This window comes from Peromyscus californicus, unplaced genomic scaffold (assembly GCF_007827085.1).
Source record: "Peromyscus californicus insignis strain IS unplaced genomic scaffold, ASM782708v3 Scaffold_4__1_contigs__length_199733344, whole genome shotgun sequence".
NCBI classification, from domain to species: Eukaryota; Metazoa; Chordata; class Mammalia; order Rodentia; family Cricetidae; genus Peromyscus; species Peromyscus californicus.
Window position 1 is genome coordinate 75098668 of NW_026294562.1, and position 27075 is coordinate 75125742.

Sequence of the window (27075 nt, forward strand, 5' to 3'; positions counted from 1 at the left end):
GGTAACAGAATGTGGAATTACAGTGTGATTTTATTCAGCCATAGAGAAAAGTGAAATCATGACAGCTGCCAGAAAATGCACTTTAGAGTGTTTCAGAAAGACAAATACCTCATGTTTTCTCTCATGTGCAGTTCCTAGATCTGAACTTTTACATGTGTGTATGGGAGGAGGTAGAGGTCACACAGTTAGAAATGGGACCATGAGGAGGGAAGAAGGAATCTTAAGGAGAGTAGAAAAAAAAAAAAAAAAGACAAAAATCATGTGACATAAAAGCAAAATTGGGAGTGGGTGAGTGGGTTTCTATCCAATAGCAGTCAGGCAAGGGGGCCAGGGAGGCAAGTGGTAAAGGATAAACAATAAAAGAAAGTATGTATAGGAATGCGATAATGAAGCTCATCGAGTCACAAGCTAATTTTAAAATTTTCAAAAGCTATTTTGTCCCTGGCCCCTCACAGCAAAAAAAAAAAAAAAAAAAAAAAAAGGCACCTGGGACCGAGAGGGATACACTTCAGACTTACACAGCTAAAAGTTTGAGATCTGAATGGGGTCTCGATCACAACTATTTCCCCAGGAAGGCATCTTTCCCATTGGAATTCACAACAGTCTGAGTTCCAGGACAGTAAAGGAGGATTATTGTCCCTCTGCGGCCGCCGTAGGCGAACAGGAAATGTAGTTCGTCTCGCTTTTTGCCGCGTTGGACTTGGACAGACCGGCTGAGCCCGGGGATGGCTGACTCTGCGAGCTTGCGAGGGCAGCTGTGCACGGAACAGTTCGGTTCCCGAGCCCCGCGCGGCTGCCACGCTGCCGCCGACGGGAGCCTGCAGTGGGACGGGGCTCGGCGGTGGGGCTGGCTCTCCGGAGCCCCGACAGCGAAACCCGGGCAGGACGCGGGTGGAGGCGGGGGCCCCTGGGCAGCGCTGCCCGTTCTTTCGGGGCTCAGAGCCGTGCTTCTGCCTCAGGGCTTCCCAGATAGCGTCAGCCCGGACTACCTGTCCTATCAGCTGTGGGATTCCGTGCAGGTCCGGCTGGCCGACTGCCGGGGAAGGGGAGCGGTGGTATAGCTGGGGACCAAGGGAACGGGCCACTGCAGTCTGCATTTGCACATGGAAGGCTGGAGTGCCCCGCAGAGTCCCGACAGTTTACCAGGTCACACAGCACCAGTGAGAGCTGGTAGAATACAGTAGCCCGCCTGCTCCTGCGACCACTCCTCACTCCACTTCTTTTCTCTCCAGGCCTTTGCTTCCAGCCTCTCCGGCTCCCTAGCCACCCAGGCAGTATTGCAGGGCTTAGGGGTAGGCGACGCAAAAGCCTCTGTTTCAGCTGCCACGTCCACCTGGCTCCTGAAAGGTGAGCTGGACCCCGGGAGCCTTACCTGTTGGTCTCACACACACACTCCCACCCCGCCTTCTCTCTCTGGCCTCCTTTTTCTCCACTACAAATCCTAGTCCTGCGGTTCCGCAGTGTTCTGACCCCCAACAGTGGCTCTGGTGTGTGTTTATTGATGGTCTGCTGTCTGGTGAGACAGTACACAGAAGCCTCGTGTCCCCATGCTTAGAACAGTATTCTCGTTGCCCGTTGCTGGAATACGGTCATCAGTGAATCAGCCCAAAAGACACAACTTGTTACCCTTGCAAACTTCAGAATCTCTAAGTCATCTGGGTCCCTCATCCTTAAATTAACTTTACACCTACTTTATGCAGGGTCGCATAAAAATGCGGTTTATTACACAAAGCTGCCAGCTTCTCGGGATGGTGAAAATCAGAAACTTCAAGTGGGGAAAGGGGCATGTAGCTGGTCCTAAACTGGTAAGGCTAAAATGTATTCCGACTCCTCTGGGGTAGAAGACAGTGCTGTAAATAATGATTATAGTAACCACGTGCTGGGAGTGTACAGCTTTTCGGAAAAATCACCAAGAAAAAAAAAGATAGCACCATGTCACCTAGAGAGTTAAGCAGAGAAAAGAGAAATCGTCACTTGTTTCACGTTTAGGAGGGCCTGTGGCTCAGTCTTGTGGCCTCTGTTCCCGCCTGCTGTTCCCAGTGGTATTTGTAGTGGGAGTTCTTGAAGAGCTTTGCAGCTGGATTGATTCCAGTGTGTTAGCACCTGGGCTTTGATCTGCCTTTTGTGATGCTGCCTTTTGTGTCCACTACCAAACTTCTGTTTGAAGTACGTAAATCTTATCTGAGAGTTTCCTAGAGGTTCACAGCCTATGCACAACTTGGTTGTGGGAGAACTCAGAAAACTCAGATGTCCTGTGACTGGGGATTGCTTTGGAATTTGTCTCTTTGGGGAGCTTCAGATAAGAGGCGTGGGTATGCAGAAATTGGCTTGCGTAGGTGTAAATTGTATAACAATAAAAAAGCCTTTTGCAAAGCTAAAGTCAGTTCACCAGAAGCTGAGTCCCTGCGGCCGCAAAGGCCAAAAATCATCCTAGAGTGACCCTGTTTCTTCCACGGACCCCCGGGAACCGAACATCCTACACAATGGGTATTTAAATGAACCTAGGGGCAAGCGCATCCTCTTCTTTCAGCGGCCTGGCCATGTCTTTGGTGAGCCTCCCTGGACCCTTTGGAGACGAGGAGGCTTCTGTTTATGCCCCAGCTGTTATAACTGAGCACACTGCGTAACTAGGGCTCACCTCTAGAGAGGGCATGGTAAAGCAGAAGCGACTGATTATTTTCTTGTCCTCATTGTCTTTTAATAATGGCAGTAATAATAATAATAGCTGCTGGCCGTGTTTTTATATGCGAGTCTTTCATTTGCTGCTTAGACATCATAGCAGCTGTAGGACAGGTCTTGCTGTTTCCCCACCTTATACCTGGGGATAGAAGTGCCAAGGTCACACATCTGGTGACTTAAAGGGCCTGGATTTGAATGTAGGTGATTTGGTCCTTTTCACAGTATCACACTGTGCTTGGCTTTATCTTTTCCGTTGTTCTCCTGTTAGCCAAGTTTGAAGACTGCAGGTGAAGTCTGGGTCAGTATTTTAGTGTCGTTTCTAAGCATCCTTTTCTTATCACCGACACGTTGCATATGTCTAACAGTGTTTTAAGAAGAGCTGAGACTGTTTTAAGATAGGAAAGGATATGCACGTTAGAGCCTGTTACCCATGTTAAAAGAAGCCCTCTTAGTTAGAAAGGATTTGAGAAGCTTGTTTCCCTCAAGGGTGAGATGTTTATATGCCCCACATAAGAAGTACCCTTGGAATTTTGGTTGCTTGCTTTGTTTTTGACACAGGATCTTCTGTAGTCCAGGCTAGCCTAGAACTCCACCTATCACTGAAGATAACCCCCGTGTCTTCACTTGGAATTGTAAGCATGTACTCCTGTACCCTGCTTTGGAATGTATGTTGTAATCATTTTCGGACACATACTGTCCTGATTGGTTGGCGAGTTAGTTTTGCTTGGTGGTTTTTGTTTGTTGACAATTTGAAACTAGCTAAGGTCATCTGAGAAAAGGGACCCTCAGTTGAGAACATGCCTCCCTAAGATTGGTCTGAGCCTGTGGGAACTTTCGTAATGATGTGGAAGGGCCTAGCCCACTGCACAGTGCCATGCCTGCACAGGTTGTCCTTGGGGTGTATTAGAAAGCAAGCAGAGCAAGCCAGTAAGCAGCACTCCTCCATGGCTTCTGCTTTGGTTCCTGTCTCCAGGTCCCTGCTCTGCTTCAGTTCCCGCCTTGACTTCCTTCAGTGCACTGTGACCCAGGGTACATAGGCCAACAGGCCCTCTCCTCCCCAAGCTGCTCCTGCCCATATGTTTTATCACAGCAGTAGAACCCCAATTAATACACTTACTCTACTGGAACCATGTTAATTGTTGTAACCAACAGTAGTCATATCACTAGCAGTTAGTATTTCAACAGCTTACTATAGGCCAGGCATTTTGCCCTCTTACATATAATTTGTCTCTCAATGCCTGCTATAGCCAGCTCGATGACATTATTCATTTTTCAGATAGAGAAACTCCAAGCAGACCCAGGCCAAGTGACTCTTGTGTCTTTTTTTATTTTTTATAAGAATTTCATATGTGAAATTATCATATAAATTATGTATTTACATAATTTATCCCTCTCTTCTCGCTTCACCAACCCCCACTTCTAAAATTCACAGCCTCTTATTTTTTAATTATTATTGTTACACACACACACACACACACACACACACACACACACACTGAGTTCATTTAATGTTGGGATTGGATAATTTATCAGGGAGCACATCCCTGGAGAAGATAGATCTCTCTCTCAGCGACTGTGAATTGCCTGTGGCTCTTTACCTAGGGTGGAGCCTTGTGAGCTTCCCCCCATCCATGCCGGCATGTCAGCTGGCACCATGTCTCAGGTCTTGTTTAGGCAACCATATTGATGAGATTTCATGAGTTCAGTTTCCCTGTCATACAAAGAAGGCACAGTCTCACAGCAGACATCCTGGTCCTCTGGCTCTTACACTCTTCCTGCTTCCTCTTCTGAGATGTTCCCTGAGCCTTAGATGTAGGAGTTGTATTGTAGATGTATTGAGGCTGGGTACTCAATGGTCAGCTCTTCTCTGTATTTTGACCAACTGTGGTTTTCTATAATGATCTCCATCTGCTGTAAAAAGAAGTTTTTTTTTGTTTTGTTTTTGTTTTTTTTTTTTTTGATGAGGGATGAGAACTACTTGTCTATAGGTATAAGAATAAGTATTTAGAATGCAGTTAGGAATTATCATGGTTGAGGGAAGTAGAATCAATGGGTTCTTCTCAAGGGTCTATGGCCTCACTGGGCATGGGAACTGGGCTCTGTTTACAATACCAGGCATAGGGGCTGAAGAGATGGCTCAGCAGTTAAGAGCACTGGCTGCTACTCCAGGGGTCCTGCCTGGGTTCAGTTCCCAGCATCTCCATGGCAGCTCACAATTATCTGCAACTCCAGTTCCAGGGATTCCGATACCCTCATACAGACATACATGCAGGCACAACACCAATGCACATGAAGTTTTAAAAAGTCATTTAAAAAATTGCCAGGCATGAGTTTCCTATTTTTAAGCAGGACTTAAGTCCAATTGGTTGGTTACCCCCAGAATATAAGTACCACTATTGCAGCTTTAGGAATATCATGCCATTCTAGGCATTGTGGTTCGTGGGTATTGCAGCTGAGTAGGACTATTGATTACTTTTCTCTGTTGGTGTCTTACATACTTCTTCCAGACACTGTGAGAGTTAGTCCTTGTATTTATTGGCTGATATATGCTGAACCATCCCTGCATCTCTAGGATAAAGCCAACTTGATCATGGTAGATGATCTTTTTGTTATATACCTATATTCTGTTTACAAGTATTTTATGGAGGATTTTCATCTATGTTCATGAAGGATATTATCATGTAGTTATCCTTTTTTGTTGTGTCTTTACTGGTTTTGATATTGGAGTGATACTGGCTTCTTAGAAGGAGTTTGGAAGTGCTCCTTCTGTTTCTATTTGGAATACTTTTCCCAATCTTTCACTCTAAGATTTTGCCCATTCTTAAGATAGGAGATGTGTCTTGTAGACAACAGGCAGGTGGATTTTGTTTCTTAATCTGTTCAGCTAAACCTATGCCTTTTGATTGGAGAGTTGAAACTATTAACATTTAAAGTTATTATTAAAAGGTATGTGTTGATTGTTGCCATGTCTTTGTTTTTTCTGTTTGTGATCTTAGTCATAAACAGTGTTTCAGTAATTGTTACTTCGTTTGTTTTTGTTTTTATAGTCTCAGCTATGCTGATTCCTCTCTTCAGTCCAAAGTATTGCTTCCAGTATTCTCTGTATGTCTCGTTTAGTTTACATGAGTTATTTCAGCCTGTTTCTTCACCCTCAACTATGGTAGATAGTTTTGCTGGGTATAAGAGTCTAGGTTGGCAGTAGGTCAAGTGCATTGCCCCAGGCTTTTCTCGTTTCTTAAGTTTCCGTTGAGAAACCATTTGTTGTACTGATGGGTTTTCCTTTATAAGTGACGTGGGTTTTTCTCTTGATGCTTTCAGTACCCACCCTTTTTTCTGTGTACTAAGTGCTTTAATACAGTGTGTCCTGGAGTCTCTTCTCCAGTCTTGTCTGTTCGGTGTTCTGTGTACTAAGTGCTTTAATACAGTGTGTCCTGGGAGTCTCTTCTCCAGTCTTGTCTGTTCGGTGTTCTGTGTGCTCCTTGTATCTGTATGGTTGTGTCTTTCCTTATAGTAGGGAATTTTTCTTCTGTGACCTCGTTGAAGATCTGGTTTATGCCATTGTCCTGGGGTTCTTGTATATTTGTTCCTATAATTCAAAGACCTGGTCTTTTCATGGTGTCTCACAGTTCTTGCATATTCCTTTTGTATGGTTTTAATTTTTTTGTATTCTTTGTGGTCTGTGTGGTCTAATTCCTCTATCTTCGGATCTTGATATTCTACTTTCTACTTGACCCATTACACTTACAGGGCTTCCCTCCTGAGCTTTTCAATTCCATCTTAATTTCAGCTTGAGTTCTCATCAATATTTATATCTCTTCACTGAATTAATATTTCAGATACTGAATTTTCTCCATTAGGGTTTTCGTGGACATCACTCAGGCATTTATTGTTATCCTCTTTAGGTGATTGAGCTGTTCTTTGAGTCTTTCTTAAGCTGCTTGAATTCTTTACTAAAGTTTGTGGTTCTTTTATATTTGGTGTCCCGGGTTCATGTAGTTCTCACTGGAGAACACTTCTGGAGGACTGCTGGATTTGAGTGAGGATGTACTCTGTTGACCTTTTGTATTGCTGTGTTTTCAGGATGTGACCTGAACATGTGGACTTCTTTCTTTGGTTGTATGTCTGATGTGAGATTATGGCCTGCCTTAGGTTGAGCTGGTCCAGGAACTGCAAGACCAAAGCTAGGCTAGGGACAGCTGGCAAATGAGCTGCTGGATTGGAGCTGGACCTTTAAGTGTGGAGATGTTGTGGGGGTTGGTGGGGTCAGGACAACTGAAAGGTGGTGCCACACACTACACATCTCGATGTCGGCCTGCAGGTGTGGCAGTGGCGCTGGAATGGGTTGGGGTCAGAAACCCATCAGGCAAAGGCAGTTTGCGAGCTGTGTGTCCCAATCTTAACCACCACTCTTTTGCAGGGATTTTACAGTAGATCCACAGATAATTTGTGGACAGGTGATTACTAATTCATCAGTTAGACTGAGAAAGTTCTAGATCTTCAACCCTGCTAATTATAAAACATAGAAGAGGAGATGAGAATTAAGTTTCCTGTTCTGGTAGACAATATTGACTTTCAGCTAATAGCTAGGACATTATGTCATTATTTTCCCATAGTGCCACTCTCCAGCCCTAGAGACTGCTTCTATTGATCCACAGACCTCCCCTCGTTTCTGTCAATGGCCCAAGTTGGATATATGCCCTGGTGATGTAAGTGTGCAACTAAAAGGAAGAAATGGAGTCTGTCCCGGTGACTCCCTCTGAATCAGTAATAGTAATCTTGCCATGTTCAAAATTAAAAATTGGTATAATACAAAAATCTCAAACGTAAGAATTTTGTTTATAATGTAATGTGCTTGAAGGGAAGACGTTCAAGTGAGTTTTAGAAAGTAGAATACCCATAAAGTTGCTTTGATGGCTATTCCAGGACCAGGCAATAGAAATGGAGAATTAGAGCTAACTGGGTAGGAAAGTGTTATGCACATAGTATCTTTTGAAAGATTGTGGTAGTGAGGGATGGTAGACCCCCATATCCCTCAAGTCCAGGGTTCAGTGTGTGTAGTAGAAGGCACACAAGCATGGAGGCTCTGTAAGGGCTGAACGTGCTTATTAATAAAGAAAGGGGAGGTTCTGCCTGCAGTTCTATATGGCGGGGACTCCCAGCTTGGTTTCTCACAGCCTTCTCCACTTAAGAGTCTACGTCCTCAAACTCAAACAAGATGGACTCCTCCATCGCTTCAGTGTGTCCTTCCCAGTGCCACCCTGGGAGTCCTCCCAGCTGTCCGATTCTAAAACATTCCTTCCCTGGAGTCCTCCCAATAGAGCTAATGGATGCTGTGTCCACAGAGGGACAGGCTGGATTAGCAGATGTTTTCTGTGGCTCAGACAGTTTTACCTTCGGCAAAGCTACTCAGTTCTACCATTTTGTTATAGAAACAGCTACAGACTAGACAAATTTAGGGTAGTTGTGCCAAATAGCAATGTGTTCCTCAACACTGTAGATGTAGGGCTTCCTGAGAAGCGTGTTGTGCTGTATGTAGTTTCTATGAATTAGTCTTTCATACAAGATTATGATACTAAGTATTTATCTGTGTTATTGTGAATAGCTGGCTCGTGTCATTTTTACTGTCTAATATGCCACTGAGTAGATCTCCCAAGACTTTGTGAATCCCCTTGCCCTTAAACATTTGCATCATTTTAGTGTTTTGCTGTTACTAACCGCATTGCAGGCTGAGGATACAGCTCACCTTACAGAGCGCCTGTCTAATGAGGATACAAACAGTATCTCCTGTCTGTGCTGTACACGGGCACATAGTTCTCCTTCTGTACATACCAAAAAACTGCCGACCTCAGCGCACCCCTCAGTATTAACTCTGTCTAGAGCTTGTCACCAGATGTTTTCCCAAGGGCAATGTGGCTGCAAGGGAATCAGCCAGTTCAACGCCAGTGTCTGTCTGTCCTGCAGCTCCTGAGTTCCTCCCTTGTCCTTACGATGCCTTCTTCTCATCCCCAGATTCCACTGGCATGTTGGGCCGCATCATCTTTGCCTGGTGGAAGGGGTAAGTTTGTCTCTCTTCCCAGTCAGCTGCCTCTGGTAGTGCTTCCCAGTGGCATTGGTAATAATACAAGCCTGTGCTTGTTAGAGAGAGTTCAATGAAAAAATCTATGCAAAGTGCTTAACATTTTGTGTCCCACTTGCATTTTGTATCATCTCCAGTCTCCGTAAGCTTTTTGGGTAGGATTGAGCATTTTGGAGATGCAAGTCCAGAATATAGTTCAGATCTGCCCTGCCGTGGGTAAGGCCCTGGATCAATTCCCCCCAAATTGAAAAGAAGATGACAAAGACATTTTTCAAGATGTGAAATACACCTAGAAGAGGGAAATTATTTTTCTCAAGCCACTCACTCTGTAATTGCCGTGGCGGGACCGAGACCTTTCCTCTTACCATAGCATCAGGCTGGTTAAGTGGGAAGAGTGCCCATGTGTTCAGAAACTCCCTGGGCACATGCAGTATATGCTGCTTAGGACCCCTCTCCCACTGAGATTCTAGATTAAGATCCAGAGCTAATGATGCAATTTCTGGGCTGGACTATACTGTAGCATCTCCTAACACAAGGATCTTAGAGAAATTGCCTTCAGGTGTTTATGCATGGGCCAGAGAATAACTGTAGAATGGAGACAGAAGAGGTCACCGCCCACCGTGTTGTATAACAAAAATATCCTAGGCCTGGATATTGGAGCCCAGCCGTTCTCTTGGTGTTCCTTCCTACCCACCCATTGTTTTGTGAGCCAAGAGAACCTGGGCTGCTATCTGTAACTTGCTGTTATACCAAATGTGGTGTTAAGCAGTCCCAGGTGTGTGGACTGTGGCCTGGTTACCTTTGAAGAAGCAAGAAGAAAAGGAGAATGATCCAGGAATAGCCTCATCAAAGGTTGCCCAGAGAATGAGAGACCAGCCAGTAAACAGGATGTTTGCCTTGGAGCCAGGAATGGGGAGATACCCAGCAGTCACGGAGGGTCCTCCCAGCTAAGGGTCCTATTTCAGGCAGATGTGACTTTCATAGGTTTTTCAGAGGAGAAGCAAGTGGCACACCATGTGACTTAGTTTGGCCCAGTCTGTTGCTAAGGGGGATGGAGCCAGCACTGGAGAGGGCCTGAACTTGCTCTGCGGCTGAGCTGGGAAGGGCTGCAAGGCTTCCCCAGCTGCTCTCATCGAGCTGCAGCAGGGCCTGGCCCGATTCTGGGATACTGAAAAGCAGCTGGATGATCTGTGACTATCAGTGACAGGGCCACAGCTTCTGGTTGAAGGTATATTTCCTTCCCTGAGCCCTTTAGACCTCACCATGATGTAGGACAACTCCCTTACAGCCCACAGCATTCTCCTTTGTTCTAACTTGACACAACCTCTAATCCCCAACAGGAGCAAATTGGACTGTAACGCAAAGCAGTGGAGGTGAGAAGGGATGGGAGAGAGGGAGACGGGGAGAGAGGATGGGGGAGTCTGCCATTATAGAAGTTTCTTCTTTATGACCTCTAACCTCTGATCCTTCCCCTAGGCTCTTTGCTGATGTCCTCAACGATATAGCCATGTTCCTGGAGATTATGGCTCCCATGTACCCAATCTTTTTCACCATGACTGTCAGTACCAGCAACCTAGCCAAGGTACCACCTCTGGGGTACTTCTGTACCTGCGGTATCAGCCTTAATGATGCTGTGTATGACTTACCTGGGCCCTGTCCTGAAGGCACTTCTGAAAAAGGGACAAAGTTCATGTGTTTCTAGTCAGACACAGACAAATTTTCTGATCCTCCTTTGACTAGACAGTCCTTGTACAGTCAATGCCAGCCAATGCAAGGCCATGTTGGGAACACCATTATTACTGTAATTAAGGAAACAATTCCACATAATTTATCTGGTAATCAAGAGAGGTTTATTTCTGGGATAACTTACAGCCAATAGGGGTTGGTTACAGGATCCGGGAGAGATGAGGTACCATCCAGCGGAGAACTCTGGCTTGGTGTCCCATCCAGCTTCCAGGACCACAAGGTATCCAGAAGGGCCAAACACTTATGCACCTCGAGTCTTAAGGGGCTCCCTCTCAGCCATGCCCCAGGGGCAGGTCATAGGCAGGTGTGGCCGTTACCTGCTGTCACTCTAGGGGCAGTGTTTCAAGGTCAAAGCTGGAACACCTAGCTACCCACTGCACATCATACTGGAGCCCTGAGCTGAGAGCTGGAAGGTAGTCTGACACCAGTGTCTGGGGGCTAGCTTCCTGGCTACTTTCCTTTCTTCAGTAAAGCATGTTTCTGTGCCTACTGCATGAGTGGCACAGACCACAGACTCTCCCATCTTTAAAGGAAATGATGCATAATTACACAAATATTTATGGAATCACAGTTCTGAGCATACCAGATGGGAAATGGTCTGGGGATGTAGAACGGCCCTGCCTGTGGCTGAGTCCTGCAGAAGGAGAGGGGTTTATGATGAAGGGAGGTTGGTCTAGGGCCAAGAAATCACACACACAGCAATCCACAAATCACAACACAGCATCAGATTCTGATGGACAGACTGAAGGGCCACTGAAGCAAATGCAAGCTTTCCTTCTGTGATAGGGTTCACCTTGCCCTCACAGCTCCTTCTGTTGAGGAAACAGAGGTCTAGTAAGGTCAGGAGAAAATCCCACTATGGTCAGGTATGTAGGACCCAGTAAAGCTCCACGACTCAGTTCTGGGCCCATCTCAAAGGCTGGTCTGTTAACACCACACCCAAGCGAGCACTTTTGGTATTTGGGGGTAAGCAGTCTTTTTGTTTAAAGACAAGCAGTAAATGCTGTGCACACCATATCCTTCACCCCTGCTTTTGTTACCAAGGTAGGAAACTCCAGAGCGTAACACTGCTGGAGCTGTGGACCAAGGGTTGTGGCTTCTGGAATGTCCTCAAATTCGGCACTAAACTGCTTCCGAGGCCTGTGTGACTGTCAAATACTGTACTAGAACAAGGCGTGGTCTTTCCCCTTAAGTTTACTCTTCATAGAGTTTCGGTCTCGGACCAGCACTCCATCCACAGCTACAGCAGCCAGAAGGTGGCTGTTACCCACACTTCCTCAACTGAAACCTTCCAGCCAGTTCTCGGGAATCTTCCTCCTACTTCCATCCCTTCACACACACACACACACACACACACACACACACACACACACACACACACACATGCACACACACACACACACACACACACACACACGCACACACACACACACACACACACACACACACACACACACACACACACACATGTCTCCTGGTCAGCACCTCTGCTGAGAAGCAGTTCTTTCCTAGGTGTTATAATCCTTCTTTAGTCCTCAACAAAGTCCAGTACTCCTTTGAAAGTGGAAGTCATTGGGCCAGCAAGATGGCAGCCCCAAGCCTGCCAGCCTGAGTTCAGTCCCTGGGACCAGCATGGTGGAAGGAAACCAGGGGCTCCTACAAATTCTCCCCAACCTCCACGCGTACACCATCACACACATGCACACATACACATAAATAATTAAAAAATAGTAAAGGAGGGAATCAAATTGGTTACTTATCTGACCTGTTGCTCTTTGGGGACCTTAGAGACTTCCAGGCTCTACTTGGACCAGACTGTTTCCTATCAGTCATTCCAGCCTCATTTTGTACCATTTTTCTCTTGATTTGGAACAAATTAGTTCCTCCACTTTTATAGCTATACATGAGTCTCATCAAAAAGCTGTGTCTGTATTTTAGCGTATCGTATCATCCTGTCTGTTATCTACAAGAGGCTTAATGAGAAGTCAACAAACTAGTGACTATTATTGGCTTTTCTATCTAGAGATCTCAGGAGAGGTCTAAGTGCTGTACTCCAGGGCTGCTGGAGTAAGCTTGGATTGGCCTGAAAGGCTAAATGGGCCTAAACGGGGGCAGGGAGAAGAAAGGTCTTACATGTAGGTAGAACGGAGACCAGACTGGTCCTCATTGTTCAGTCAGAGAAAGGTTGCAGCCAGAGTAAGAAACGGAGATGGGAGGTATGTCTTAAAAAAGATCTCTGTGGAAGCACACACCTGTGATTCTAGCACGTTGGAGTCTGGGGTAGGATTAATGCAAGTTCTAGGACAGCCTAGGCTATAGAGCAAGACCCTGACTCAAAGGGCAAATAAATCTTTGGGTAGGAAAATGTTCTGGTGGGAGCCCCACCTCTCCGCCCAGACCCTGCCTCTCAGAAAGTCCTGCCAAACACGGCTCCTCCCCCAGAGATGCTCAAGACCACCCCCACAGTGTATTTAAACTGCACCCCAGAAAACCAGACACATGGTTTTTCGGTCTCTCGTCCCTGTCTCCCCTTGGAGGGTGGGAGTGGAAGAGTCACCCGGGAATGCTTTACCCATTAAACTGGGGCTTTTTCTTATTTGGTCTGATTTGGTCTGATTTGGATTGCTGTGTCGGTGGAGAGGCTTATTGGGGTGCAAAAACTTCAGAAAGAAAGTTGGAATTCCCTACAGTCAGGGCCACAGGGTGATAGTGGCAGGTAAGCCTTTCATTTTTCTCATGGAACAAGATAGGGAGCATGTGCCTAAAGACATGAGAGTCAGAGCTAAAAGCCAAGGACTAGATTCCATGTTTGCTGGAGGGGAGGGGTCACCAGAGACCAGCCATTCTCTGGTTGGTTTGAGTTATTTATGTGCTCATCCACAGAAGGATCTGTTTCTATGGCCCATGGCGGCTCTGACCTTCACTCTTCTCTTATCCCACCCAGTGCATTGTGGGTGTGGCTGGCGGGGCCACTCGAGCTGCACTGACCATGCACCAGGCCCGAAGAAACAACATGGCTGATGTGTCAGCCAAGGACAGCAGCCAGGTGAGCATTGAGCACTGGGGAGACAGCATGAGGTAGGGAAGGGGCCAGGACAGGCCACAGTTTGGAAGTGTGGAGAAAGGCCCGTGAGTGCCCCCGGGAGGGAGGTGAGTAGGGAACCTCAGTGCCCTGCTGTGACTCAGGCTGTGGGGCAGATCTGACATCCCAGTTTTGGAGATGAATTCAAGCTGATGCAGGCCCTGCTCACTGCCTGTTTGCCTCTGTAGGCCGCAGCTCCACCCTGGGAGCTGGATGTAGTGATGTGGTTGGCAAGTTAAGTTGTACTCAGCATGTGAGGTTGTTAGAGTCACCAGCCAGAGGCCTCCACTTAGGAGTTTGGAAGGTCCTTCTGGCCCAGCACCCTTCCCCCTGACTGTGGGAGCCTGGAGCAGAGTGGGACTAAGAGGGACAGCCCTGAGACTGAACCCCAAAGGTACTGGGTTTTGCTCCAAACCTCTGTGCTAAGTGCTCTGTGGGTTTTTTCATTTAACTCACACCTACGCTGTAAGTCAATACTGTTGGATCCTTGTTTCACAGATGGGGAATGTAAGACTTGGGCAGGCCCCAGAAATGTGAAGGGTTGTTGTTGTTGATTTGTTTGTTCCTTGTTGTAGTTGTTGAATCAGTTTAGAAACCTGTTCTATGCAGTCCTTACCTCACGTTGTTTTGCACAGCAGCCCTTAACTAATATTTGTAAAGCACCCATTGCATGTCGAGTGTGTCCCCTCCATGGACTCAGTCCAGACTTTACAGTGGTGTTGTGCCCGTCGTGACCATTTCACAAATAAGGAACTAAAGCTCAGAAAGTCCCAAGTCCACCCAGATACCCGTGGGCCAGTCCCTCCTCCCGGGAAATGGTTGGACTGATGAAGTGAAGGCCAGGCCCTTCGCCCAGCATCTCCCAGCTTCTCAGGCTAGTTCTCCCTGGCTCCCGGCCTGCCTCAGCCCCCAACCTCAGCGAGGCAGAAATGCATCACCAGGGCACTGTAGACCACGTGCTCAGTCCCATTGCTGCCCCTCCCCCCTTTCTACTTGTTTCCAGGGAAAGTGAGGTTCCCTTTGGGGGGTGCTTAGTCTCATTAATAAAATAATTTAGAAGCAGATTCAGTGTATGTGATAGGAGCAGTGAAGAAACCACTAAAATGGTCACTTTATTATTAGGGTTCATATTCTTTTTTATTACTAGGTTTTTATTGTAGATAAGAGAGAAAATATCCAGAGACATCTGGAAGAATCTGTAACAGAGAGAAAAGAAGAAGACTGGACATGGCCAGGGCTATCTGCAAGAGAGGCAAGAGATCGGGAAAGAATAGTGGAGATAGCAAGAGATGGAGACCAGTAAGATAGCAAGAGATGGAGACTAGGAAGATAGCAAGAGATGGAGACCAGTAAGATAGCAAGAGATGGAGACCAGTAAGATAGCAAGAGATGGAGACTAGTAAGATAGCAAGAGATGGAGACCAGTAAGATAGCAAGAGATGGAGACTAGTAAGATAGCAAGAGATGGAGACCAGTAAGATAGCAAGAGATGGAGACCAGTAAGATAGCAAGAGAGGGGACTAGTAAGATAGCAAGAGATGGAGACTAGTAAGATAGCATGAGATGGAGACCAGTAAGATAGCAAGAGATGGAGACCAGTAAGATAGCAAGAGATGGAGACCAGTAAGATAGCAAGAGATAGAGACCAGTAAGATAGCAAGAGATGGAGACCAGTAAGATAGCAAGAGATGGAGACTAGTAAGATAGCAAGAGATGGAGACCAGTAAGATAGCAAGAGATGGAGACTAGTAAGATAGCAAGAGATGGAGACCAGTAAGATAGCAAGAGATGGAGACCAGTAAGATAGCAAGAGAGGGGACTAGTAAGATAGCAAGAGATGGAGACTAGTAAGATAGCAAGAGATGGAGACCAGTAAGATAGCAAGAGATGGAGACCAGTAAGATAGCAAGAGATGGAGACCAGTAAGATAGCAAGAGATGGAGACCAGTAAGATAGCAAGAGATGGAGACCAGTAAGATAGCAAGAGATGGAGACTAGTAAGATAGCAAGAGATGGAGACTAGTAAGATAGCAAGAGATGGAGACTAGTAAGATAGCAAGAGAGGGGACCAGTAAGATAGCAAGAGAGGGGCAGTGAGACTAGCAGCAGTGGAAGACAGGGTGTAAATTAAGGGCAGGATGCTGTGCGGGGCTTTGAAATGGGTAACAGGTACCTGTGAGAAGGACCAGGAGCTGCAGGTCAGCATGGACTTGACATGAAACCCACAGGTGCATGTCGGTGGAGAGCCAGAGGTCCCTTCTGCCTGAGGCTAGGGAAATGCCTCCTTCTGGGGACAGAAAACCTGTTTCATGGGTTCCTGAGGCATGATGCCTTTTATCTCAATACCAGAAATCCTTCCATAGTCCAGCTTGTGCGCATGTCTGGACATGTAGACTGCCTGAGACCTAACACTCGGAAGGAAGCTCAGAAATAATTAGTTTAAGAGAAATACATAGCAGAGGTTAAGTGGAAATCCCAGCAGCCTCCTGGAGGAGGGCTGGAGAAAAGGTTAATGCCCTTGAAGTTAGGCGTGAACTAGAAACAGCTTATTAAAGGAAGAAGCACTCCCGAGAATGGAAGTGACTAGCAAGCGAAGGAAAGACTCCAGAGAGCATCCAGCCAGGCAGTCTGTGGTCTTTATAGCCGCCTCCCGTTTGTGCTTTGCAGGCTTTGTTTCACGTAGACTTTGTTAGATGACACCAGGGTAAGGAAGGGCAGCAACTGTCAACACAAAAACCACAGCTGTCATCTTAAAGGAAATAAGAGAGTTCATTCTGGAGCCACTTTAAGTAACCATTGACCAGGAACACAGAATTAGGTTGCTCCGAATTCCATATTTCAATATGGAAGCAATTTCCTGAGGTTTTATATTTTCACAGAACAAAGAAAGACACAAATCAAGGCAGGTTTAGAATACATTGGTGGGTGCACCAGAGAGGGTTAACAAGGACAGATTTTGTTTTAATGAACCCAACTTAGAGTCTGTTCTTCGGTTAGAGGCCTGGCACATTCAGTAGAAACCATAAGCAATTACTTTGATAAAACATAACCTTTCTTTTTCAGTATAGTAATTGCTTGAGAAAAGCTAAAGGCCCAGGGCTAAATCATTGTCCCAGTTTTTAGATTTTAAGAGTAGCAGAGTCTGGAGAGTCACTTTCTGACGAGATGGTTGTCCCGGAGTAAGGCTTGGAGTGGAACTCATCACGTCCTAAAAGCCAGTTTATTTCCCAAGCAGAGGATGTTTTAGACCCCTTCCAGGTCAGCACTGAACAATTAACAAGCTAGCGTTTGGCTAAAACTGTGTGACTCCTTTTTCATTTTAAACTTTAGTTATAATATGAATCAAAAAGAATTTTGAGCCGGGCGGTGGTGGCGCACGCCTTTAATCCCAGCACTCGGGAGGCAGAGCCAGGCGGATCTCTGTGAGTTCGAGGCCAGCCTGGACTACCAAGTGAGTTCCAGGAAAGGCGCAAAGCTACACAGAGAAACCCTGTCTCGAAAAACCAAAAAAAAAAAAAAGAATTTTGACTAAATTTAGTAGTTTTAATTAATATGACCATTTACTTATAAAACAGTTTGGTTCTGTGTAAACTATAAAAATACAAGCATATGTGAACACAGTTGTTTGTAAAGATAATACCAGATTCTGTACTCATCAGTCTTAGGTTCAACTGTTGATTAGATCACATTACGATAGAACTAGCAATTCTTAATCCAAAATAAGTTTTTACAGACGTGACTTTAATATAAAGTCAGAGATCGTGGATCTTAAAATCAGAGTGTGACCTGACTATTGGTAAGGCTTTGAACAGGCTTATGTGACTTTCTTTAAATTGGACAAGATAAGAACCTAGAAAGCTCTGTCTGTAGAGGAAGGAGTGCAGAGGGGGGCCGGCAACAGTTCTTGCTTTATAATGTATAGTTCTAAGGTAAAACTTAGCTGTAGAAATGTAAGGTATTCATTATTAATGCCTTTGGACCTAAAAATATAGTCATCTTGGTTATATCCTGAGCAAGCTAACCTAGATTGGGAATTGTTTGTTTTATATAAACAAATAGCATTTTAAGATTTTAGGAAGTAACTTATAGACCCAAAGATACCATTTTAACGGGTTTTAAGAAAGCAATGAGAGTCTTAATTTATAAATACACACATATAAGGCCTTTTAATATATGCTAAAACACAGTTTAAGGTATGCCAAGACTAAAAATAAATTTAAATTTCCAGCATGAGATTTTTATTTATTTGCAAAATTTTTAATGATAACATTTATGTTTATATATATATATGTATATATGTGTTTTACATATATATATAATACGCATACAATTATTTTAAGTACACAGAAGAAAATGGATGAAAGAAAAAAATCTAAGTGGTCCCTGTTACTCGAATTCTAGGGACAGAGTGAGTTCCATCCCAAATTGTCCCAACATAGACTATCATACTGCTAATCACTTGTAAACACATGACACAATTACAATCAGGTGTTCAGAAGTTCCCTTCTATAGCTTTAGAGGGAGCAAGATTAGTGCTTGGTGAATCTGTTAGGCTGCCCTCTGTGTGCCTAGAACCTTGCATCTATAAGAAGGTTGAGTCAGGGATGGGTTTTTTGTTTTGTTTTGTTTGTTTTTTGTTTTTTGTTTTTTTGTTTTTTTGTTTTTTGAGACAGGGTTTCTCTGTGAAGCAGTCCTGGCTGTCCTGGAACTCACTCTGTAGACCAGGCTGGCCTCGAATTCACAGAGATCTGCCTGCTTTTGCCTCCCGAGTGCTGGGATTAAAGGTGTGCACCACTGCCCAGCCCAGGGATGGGTTTTTCAGGTCATTGCTGTTTAACATGGAAAGGGTAGGGTCCAGTAGTTGGGGGTGGGGTTGCTGAGAGTCCTGTATTATTGAAAGATCGTAGAATAACATTGTTATTTGAGCTTGTAAGTTAGGAATAGTCTTTGTGCAGTTTAAGAAAAAAGGGGCATCAGCTGGTGTGAGGAGCGTCCCCTTGGGCAGGCAGCAGGACGAATGCGGCAGCTGTTCTGAAGTGGGGCAGGGAGCTGGGGTCTCCAAGTCACTGTCAGATAACAGAGACTCACAGTAAGACGCAGCCTTAGATGAGGCCGACCGCTGCGGGGGTCTCCAGAGACACTGGCCGGCTTTTGTTGAGGGTGTATGATTAAAAAGGAACATGGACAGTGATTATTCCTGAGGGTCCAGGCATTCCCCTACCTCCAAGACGTGCTATAGACATTGGAGTATATGAAGCTTTCTTTCCTCATAGTGTGCCCAGTGGGGCTTTAGATCACTTCCCTTGACTTGTACAAAATAAATCCAGCTATGGGAAGGCATTCAAGTTTAAGATTTATCTTTTGGCCAGATTTTTCATTCACCAGCTTGTATTGAGGCCAGAGATTACAGTAAGATATTAGGCTCTTTTTCTCTGCATTTTAGGGCTTCGTCCTAGCATGTCATAGCAGCAAGTGTAAGGTGAGAGGCAGTACTGGTGTTATCATCAGTGGTTGGGGACTGGACAGGGTGTTTTCAGGTTCTTGGCTTCTTAGCCCAAGAATTGGAAATTAGAGCTCGCAGAGATGTGCACAAGAAGCAAGATAACTTTATTTGGAACTAAGCTGTCATACAGATTAAAATGGGATACACAGTCAAGATTGACAGCTGGCCACAGTGAAAATACTCAAGGACCCTGGGATACAGCCTGGTGTCTTTTTTTTTTTATGGGGCCTAAGGAAAGGAGGAACTGATTACTAACCGGCATAATTTGGGTTGTTCAATATTTTGATTAATAGGTTCAGTTACATAATTGTTTCTCTACTATGTATGTCCCCTTCCCATAATGCTTCTTCCAATTTTAGTCATATGTAAACTCAATTATGTAGACTTGAGAAGATAAATAGGGAATTCTCCCTAAAAGGTAGCTTTACTGCTCATGCACCCCAAACCAGTGCAGGCCAGATTGGCCTTTCTACTCTTTATACCTGGATACACTGTGGATACATTTGAATAGAAACTGTCTACATTTGATGGTTACCAGGGGCAGGGAATACTGGAAGCCCAGTGCAGGTTTGGAGAGAGGTATGTGTGTGTGTAGTAATGCAGATAAAGGAACCCAGCTGCTCAGTGCATTGTAACAAAAGAGAGATGTGTGTAAACCAAAATCAAGTATCTCCTGTGCGTGTCCGCCTCATTAGAGCCCTGGAAGTAAAGTAGAATGTCCCCTGATACCACTCTGGACCCAAGACCAATCTTCATGTCTTTAGCTACCCAAACATCCTTGAGGATAAGCCCCCAAGTGTAGCCCCAAAAGAATTAAAACCCTGGGTTGTGCTCCCCTCCCCAGGACACTTCTTCCTCTCTCTTTCATCCTAAACCACTGGGTGCAGATGTTGCTAGTATCTCTGAGGTGCTTCCTGTACTGAGGTTGAACACAGTCTCCTAAGATGCTGTAAAAAGTAAACAAAAATGGAGAAAAGCAAAAAAAAAAAGTGGGTTCAAACTCTTCTTTTTAAAATCACTGTACAGGTTAAAAGTGCAGAGTGGGTGTGGTTTTCTGTTTGCGTTTTACCTCTAGATCATTTCACTGGAAGATAACTGTTTTCCTGTTACGGAGAAGACACCTGTTACTGAGGTGAATCAGAAATCCAGAGTTCTCTTAGCTACAGAGACCTAGGTTTCCTGACAACATGGGATCAGGACCACAAGTCACCAAATACACCACTCAGTTCTAGAGTTTATCTTTCCTAGTGCCACTCCTTAGTCCTTGAGTCCATTGAGATAGAACTCCAGACTGTAAGCCCTTGTCCCATTAAGAATTGTCCCTGTAGAGAAAAGAAATGTAAGCTGGGAGGCACCGGTAGGTGCCAAAGTTCAAAGCTGTAAGCAGTAAGATCCTGCAAGGAGTGGCGTTAGCATTCGCTTTATCATATGATGGTGGGGACACCCGGGAGACATTAACCCCTTCTTAATAAAGGAGTGCCTGGGTAGAGACCGAGGGGTGGAGAATAAAGGAAGAGAAATCAGGGAGAACAGGCATTGCATAATGCAGGATATGGGGAGTTTGGGATTCCCACTCCTGTTAACTTCAGGCCTTGGAGGGTGATCAGAGGGACCCAGGTAGATGGAGCTAAGAATTTCACAGGACCATTTGGGTGTGAATTGACTATAATCAGGACATAAAGTTAGACAATATACAATGTCTCTATCACTATTAAGATTATAATAGCTGGGCAGTAAAGGCACGCCTTTAATCTCAGCACTTGGGAGGCAGAGGCAAGAGGATCTCTGTGAGTTTGAGGCCAGCCTGACCTACAGAGAGAGTTCCAGGAAAGTCAGGGTTACACAAAAAAACCCTGTCCCGAAAAACCAAAACAAAACAAAAAAGATTATAATAAACATAACCTGGGGCTGGAGAGATGGCTCAGCGGTTAAGAGCACTGACTGCTCTTCCAGAGGACCCGGGTTCAATTCCCAGCAACCGCATGGCAACTCACAACTGTCTAACTCCTGTTCCAGGGAATCCCACACTCTCACACAGACATACATTCAGGAAAAACACCAACACACATAAAAAAAATAAAAATAAATTTTTAAAAAAAAGCTGAGTGGCCAATAGCGAGGGAGGAGGTATAGGTGGGACTTTGGACAGGGAGAATAAGGAGGAGGAGGAATTTAGGCTTGAGGGAGAAAGAAAAAGAGATGCCAGGGGCCAGTCAGCCAGACATGAAGGAAGCAGGAAAGTAGGACATATAGAAAGAAGGACATTTAAAAAAAAAAAATAAATAACCCATTTGGGCCACAAAAATCTAGCAATCCAATTCTAAATCTGTTTACCAATGAGAGGGAGGTATTTGGCATGGTCACAGTCTGATTTTGTAGATCTTATAAAGCAAAAGAGACATCACTAGAATTATCAGGAATACACAGCATTTTGTTTAAATAAAGTTATTAAAAGAGTTGATCCTGATTTCAAGCCTCAGCACTTTTTTGTGGTGCTTCCATCTTGCCTGGGCCCCGCCTGCCTGAACCCTTGGGGTCAGGTACACAGCTCATAGCAGCCTCTGTGCCCAGAGCTGCTTCTCTTGTGGGGGGTCTAAGATTAAAGAGTGAGAGGGACAAAAGGGATGTAGAGAAGACTGGGGTGTGCAAATGAACGCTGGCAGAGTGCATTACCAGGGTCACTGGGGACCCTGGGTGGGTGTGCCTCTTGGCTGTCACTGCTGCCTTCACATACCCTGCAGCCCCATCACCCACCTCAGAAAGGCAGGCCCACTAGGGAGCGGGGGCTCCGCCATCGTTACCCTCACTTGGGCTCTGGACCCTCATATAGGGCTTTGCCGTCACAGCTCCAGCCCTCACAGAAATCAGCCAGGTTTGTGGGCACCCGGGATCTGGGCGCCAAGCCTTCAGACCTGAGGCAGAACAGAAGATAAGGCCTGGACTGAGTGCTTCGAAGGGAATCTGGACAACAGGGAGCTGAATCTTTGAGGAGCCCCCTTGGAATCCCTTCCGGGTTACCACATTTTACAGGGGAAACTAATGTTCCCTGTGAGGGTTCTAAGTCTCAGTAATGAAAGTTTAGAAACAGATTGAGAAGGAAGCTCAAGAATGATCTTATTAGACCTTAAGAGAAAAACAGTACAAGTTAAGTGAAAAATCCCAGCAGTCTCCAGGAGGGAAGATGGAGAAAAACATCACAACTTGTAAGTTAGACCTGGAATAGAAATAGATCGTTTAAAAGGGGTAAAAGTCTACCAAGAATGGAAGTGGGCTGTGGAGCTGAGGAAAGAGTTCACAAGGCACCCAGCCAAGCTGTGTGTTCTTTCGTGAACGTGCACCCCACCCCCACCCCACCACCTTCATATTTCTCTGACTGTTTGGAGAATGCTGTTGTCGGATGACGCCAAGGTAAAGAAAGGCAGGAGTCTTCCTCTGAACCTGGCTCCTTTCACGTTTGTCTTGAGGTAGCTTCTCCGGGTGCCTGCGTTCACGTGCTCACATAGTGTTGTTGCACTTCACGCGGCTGCTGGCACTGACTTTGTCTACCTACCAAAGCAGGGCCTTTCTGTTCCCAAGCTCCTCAGCCCTCCATCCCTGGCTTAACACTTCATACGCAGCCTTCATTCCCTTGGCCTACCTCCTTGCAAGGAAAGCTGGGAGCAAAAAGAGCTCTTGAGCCTCGGGGAGCCCCTGTGTGCCAAGACCAGCTTTTCCCAGAACCCCAGTAGTTAGGCACCCCAGTTCATACTCTTGAAGAATGCCCTGGGGCAGGCAGCAGGGCTCTTTCCCCCAGGATGTCTTCATCCGGCTATTAGGGCTCTGGTTTCCTTGGCCCACAAGCCAAGGTCAAGGCCTGTTCCTGTCTTCCTGGGCTTCCTTGTGGCCAGTATTGGATACCAAGCAATCAGAGGGATCCACCTTTCCCAACACACTCGAAAACCAGTTGTACACAGCCAAGAGTGCCCAGTGCAGGAATTCAGATGACTCTTGGAAGTAACAAAGTTATGTCCCACGGGTGTTCTGAGGACGCTGTGTCTATTGAGCAGAGAAATTCCCAGCATCTTTTAAACAGCGGCTCACTCCCCAAAACATTAAAAATGTAGTTGGCACTCCCACTAAGGGAGGGAGCCCTGGTTGGTCCCTCTGCCTGAAGGGAAGCCCTCTAGTGCTCACTTTCTCTGCTGTTTTTCAGGAGACAGTGGTGAACCTAGGAGGGCTCCTGGTCAGCCTTCTGATGCTTCCTCTGGTGTCCAGTTGCCCCAGGTAAGCCAGGAGTGAGGCCGGGGCAAAGACGCCCAGCTCAGCCTCTTCCTGTGTATGTTAGCTACCTGACTCTGTTGCCCCAGCCTCAGCCTTGGATGTTTCATCCTCCTGACTGCGCTCCACATCTATGCCAACTACCGAGCAGTCCGAGCCCTGGTCCTGGAGACCTTGAATGAAAGCCGGCTCCAGCTGGTCCTAAAGCACTTCCTTCAGACGGGACAAGTACTTGAGCCTGCTTCAGCCAATCGGATGGAACCATTGTGGACAGGTGACCCAACCCTTTGGTCTCATGTCCCCTGTCTCCCAGCCTTCCCCCTCTGCCTGAGCATTCTGACTACAGCTTCCTACAGGTTTCTGGCCATCCCTGTCTCTGTCCCTGGGTGTTCCCTTACACCACTTGGTCTCCAGGTGAGTGGCCCAGTGTCCCCTGCCTCACTGCTTCTTCCCACATGTCCCACATATGCCTGTTTTCAGCTACACACTGATGTTTGGTCAGGTTTTACTGTATAGCCTATTCTAGGTTTCTTATTGTCATTGTACAGGCTTAGAGATCAGCCCGAGTGCTTGAGGGAAGCAGTGACTAGAACAGAGTAGATGTGTCTTAGCAGCAAACTGCCCTCTAAACACCTCTGTATATACCCACAGACAAAAGCAGCCCTCAGCCTCTCCTATGGATAGTGGTGAATGCAGAAACTCATGGCCACCCAAGGTGCACAGAATAAATGGAGGATGTAGACCTTCCTTACCAGTCGCTTACACCAGCCCCTCTAAGGCTCATGGAAAATTGTGGAATAAGGGGCAGGAAGTATGTAAGATCTGGAAAATAAGATAAAGAGCTCTGAAATACCATTTTCTACACTTGGTATGATCTGGTGTACTTTTTTGCTATCATAAACACCATGACCAAAAGCAACTTGGGGAGGAAAGGGTTTGTTTGGCTTGAATTTCCAGGTCACAATCAATCATTGAGGGAAGTCAGGGCAGGACTAAGACAGAAGCCATGATGTTTACTAGCTCACTCATGCTCAGCTAGCTTTTTTACGCAACCCTGCCTGCCTGCATAAGGATAGTGTCACCCATAGTGGACTGGTCCTTTCCAAATCAATCATCAATCAAGACAGTATCTCACAGACAAATCCCTTCTTTCTGGTGACTCTAGGTTGTGTCAAGTTGCCAAAAACTAAGCACCACACAGTACAACCAGTGCAGTCATTAACTCACAGCTGAAGTCAGCTGCACTAAACCCACACAAGGCTGGCCCTACCAGCCAGCCAGGGAAGAGGACTGTTCACTATTAACGGATTCTGTGAGAAGGGAAAATCACTGTCTTTAGTCGTGTATCCACTGCTGAGCCCACCAGGCTTTAACTATAGCTCCAGGTTCCCGGTCATAAAGAAGGCCATGGTTTACTCTTAGTGGGCCACAAAACAAAATAAATAGACAGCAAACATGAGAGGGAGATTTGTGGGGAGAAGGAAGATGGGGAGGGGTGGGAGGTATGGGGGAGTTTCAGTGATCAGTATGCATGGTGTGCATATGCAAAACTAAATAATGATTTCAGCAAAAGAGATGCTTCTAGATGAAGGAAGGGTGGTGCACAGGAAGATGGAGGGCCGTATAGAGGACGGAGAAGGTGTGGGAGTGGGGTAAAGTAATAGCTAGGAAGAAATGGGCAGTGGCAGAAGGTCAGTGGCAAACGGACAGTTACAGCCGCAGTGTGACCGAGCGGGTCCTCTGCCCAGCTCTCCCTGCCCCAGTGCGCTCTTCTCTCCATCAGTGTCTTTGAGCTGAAGCAGCTGGTCGAAGGGCATCAGGAACCATACCTCCTCTGCTGGAACCAGTCACGAAGTGAGTGTGCCACCTCCTCCCAGTTCACTGACTCCCCTGACTCCAGGCCTTCACTCTGGACAGTTGGGAGTCTGCCTAGTGCCCTAGAGAGTGCTCTAGACTAAAATGTTGACGCATTCAAATTAATAGCTTCATGCCTAATGAATTCACTGTATCTCTCTATAACAGTAATTCTCAACCTGTGAGTTACAACCCCTTTGGGGGTCGAATGACCCTTTCACAGGGGTCACATATCAGATATTTATATTACAATTCATAACTAGAAAAATTACAGTTATGAAGTAGCAATGAAAATAATTTTACAGTTGGGGCTTACCACAACATGAGGAACTGTATTAAAAAGCTGCAGCATTGGAAGGTTGAGAACCACTGGTCTATAACATGAAGCTACACAAGTTGCTTTTTTTTTTTTTTTTTGAGCTGAGGATCAAACCCAGGGCCTTACGCTTGCTAGGCAAGCACTCTACCACTGATCTAAATCCCCAACCCCACAAGTTGCCTTATTACTTGTGGCATTTTTCTAAGGATTGAATGGGGTGATTATGTAAATAGTACTTTGTGCATTGTAACATATTCAAATAAGACTGTGGCCCATTGGCTTCTCTGGAGATCACTTTGTCTCTTACCCTGGGTCCTTTTTAGGGAAACCAGTCCTTAGGATCGCTGATTGTTTGTGGTGTGTTAAGGGTGTTAACTGTCACTGGTGAAAGAAATTTCCTCCTGGAGCTACTGTGAAATTATCCTTGGAAATTGAGCATTTGAGTTTGGCTGAAGAGGCAACTCAAGTTGAATTGGGAAGGGAAGAGTGGGACTTCCACGCCTGGCAGTGGCCTCAGGCCGATGAGTGAATCAGAAAGATGAGTGGACGGCTTTGAGAAACAGTTCTTGTCTGATCTTTGTCTGTCCCTTGGGTCTCTCTCCAGACCAGGTCCAGGTTGTTCTGAGCCAAGTAGCAGGCCCTGAGGCTGTCTTAAGGGCTGCCACTCATGGGCTGGTTCTTGGAGCCCTGCAGGAAGATGGACCACTTCCAAATGAGCTGGCGGAGCTGAGGGAGCAGGCTCGGGCTGGTAAGAGCTTCATGGTCTAGTGCTGATTACAGCAGATGTGAGAAGGGATGGGCTGGCTGTTTCGATGAGGATATGAGAATTTCTGATTTTACACCCACCAGGTCCTAAGAAAGAAAGCTGGATTCTCGTCAGGGAGACACATCGGGTGTTGGACACACTGTTCCCAAAGTTCTTGAAAGGTAACACCAGCTCCGGGCTTCTTCAGCCTTAGGCCCTGCCTGGGATCTTCAGCCTCGGTCTCTGTTCCCTACCTTCAGGATTGGTGTGCAGGACGGTCTCTGAAGCTCTCTTGATACTGATAGTCTATAAACCAAGTTGCTCTTAAAGCACTTACTTCATCCTACCCCTTTCCATGTGCTATAGCTGATCTCTAACTACGCAAATGAAATTTTAGCCTCATCTTCTGCCATAGATCATCCCAACAACAGAGCCCAAGTAGTGCAGAAGGCTGCACCAGCCTGTGTTTCTGCTCCCGTAACCTGTCCCCAGGTTCAGCCCCGAGCTTCCTTCCTGGCCTCACCCTGTGACCTCTCCACAGGACTGCAGGCTGCTGGCTGGAAGACAGAGAAGCACCATCTAGAAGTGGATGAGTGGAGGGCCACATGGCACCTGTCTCCAGAAAAGAAGGTCTTATGAGCAGCCTGGCTAGAGACCCAGAGCCCAGGACAGGAGCCTGGAACCCAGGACAGGAGCCTGGAGCAAGGCTGCTTCGGCCACAACAGGGTATTAGAAGGGTGACTTTATTTTCGCATAGGCAAACTGCCGTGACCAATTGGCCACCACCTTGTGGGAAGTGACAACCAATCAAAGA

At 46.1% G+C, this 27075-nt stretch overlaps 1 protein-coding gene across 2 annotated transcripts; it reads left to right on the forward strand.

Annotated features, from left to right (window-relative positions):
* Window positions 1–664: 664 nt before the first annotated feature.
* On the forward strand, window positions 665–26915 carry Rusf1 (RUS family member 1). Of its 2 annotated transcripts, XM_052711981.1 has the most exons (13): window positions 666–1019; window positions 1233–1347; window positions 8689–8734; window positions 10096–10128; window positions 10232–10337; window positions 13446–13547; window positions 23279–23349; window positions 23433–23617; window positions 23700–23757; window positions 25127–25197; window positions 26121–26264; window positions 26366–26443; window positions 26803–26915. In XM_052711981.1, exons 1-13 carry the CDS (start codon window positions 726–728, stop codon window positions 26898–26900), a joined length of 1401 nt encoding a protein of 466 aa, XP_052567941.1. In that variant the 5' UTR covers window positions 666–725; the 3' UTR covers window positions 26901–26915. The 2 variants fall into 2 exon arrangements, with proteins under 2 accessions (XP_052567942.1, XP_052567941.1); XM_052711982.1 differs by lacking the exons at window positions 25127–25197; window positions 26121–26264; window positions 26366–26443; window positions 26803–26915 and adding an exon at window positions 23995–25117 and having other exon boundaries at window positions 665–1019.
* Window positions 26916–27075: the final 160 nt, after the last annotated feature.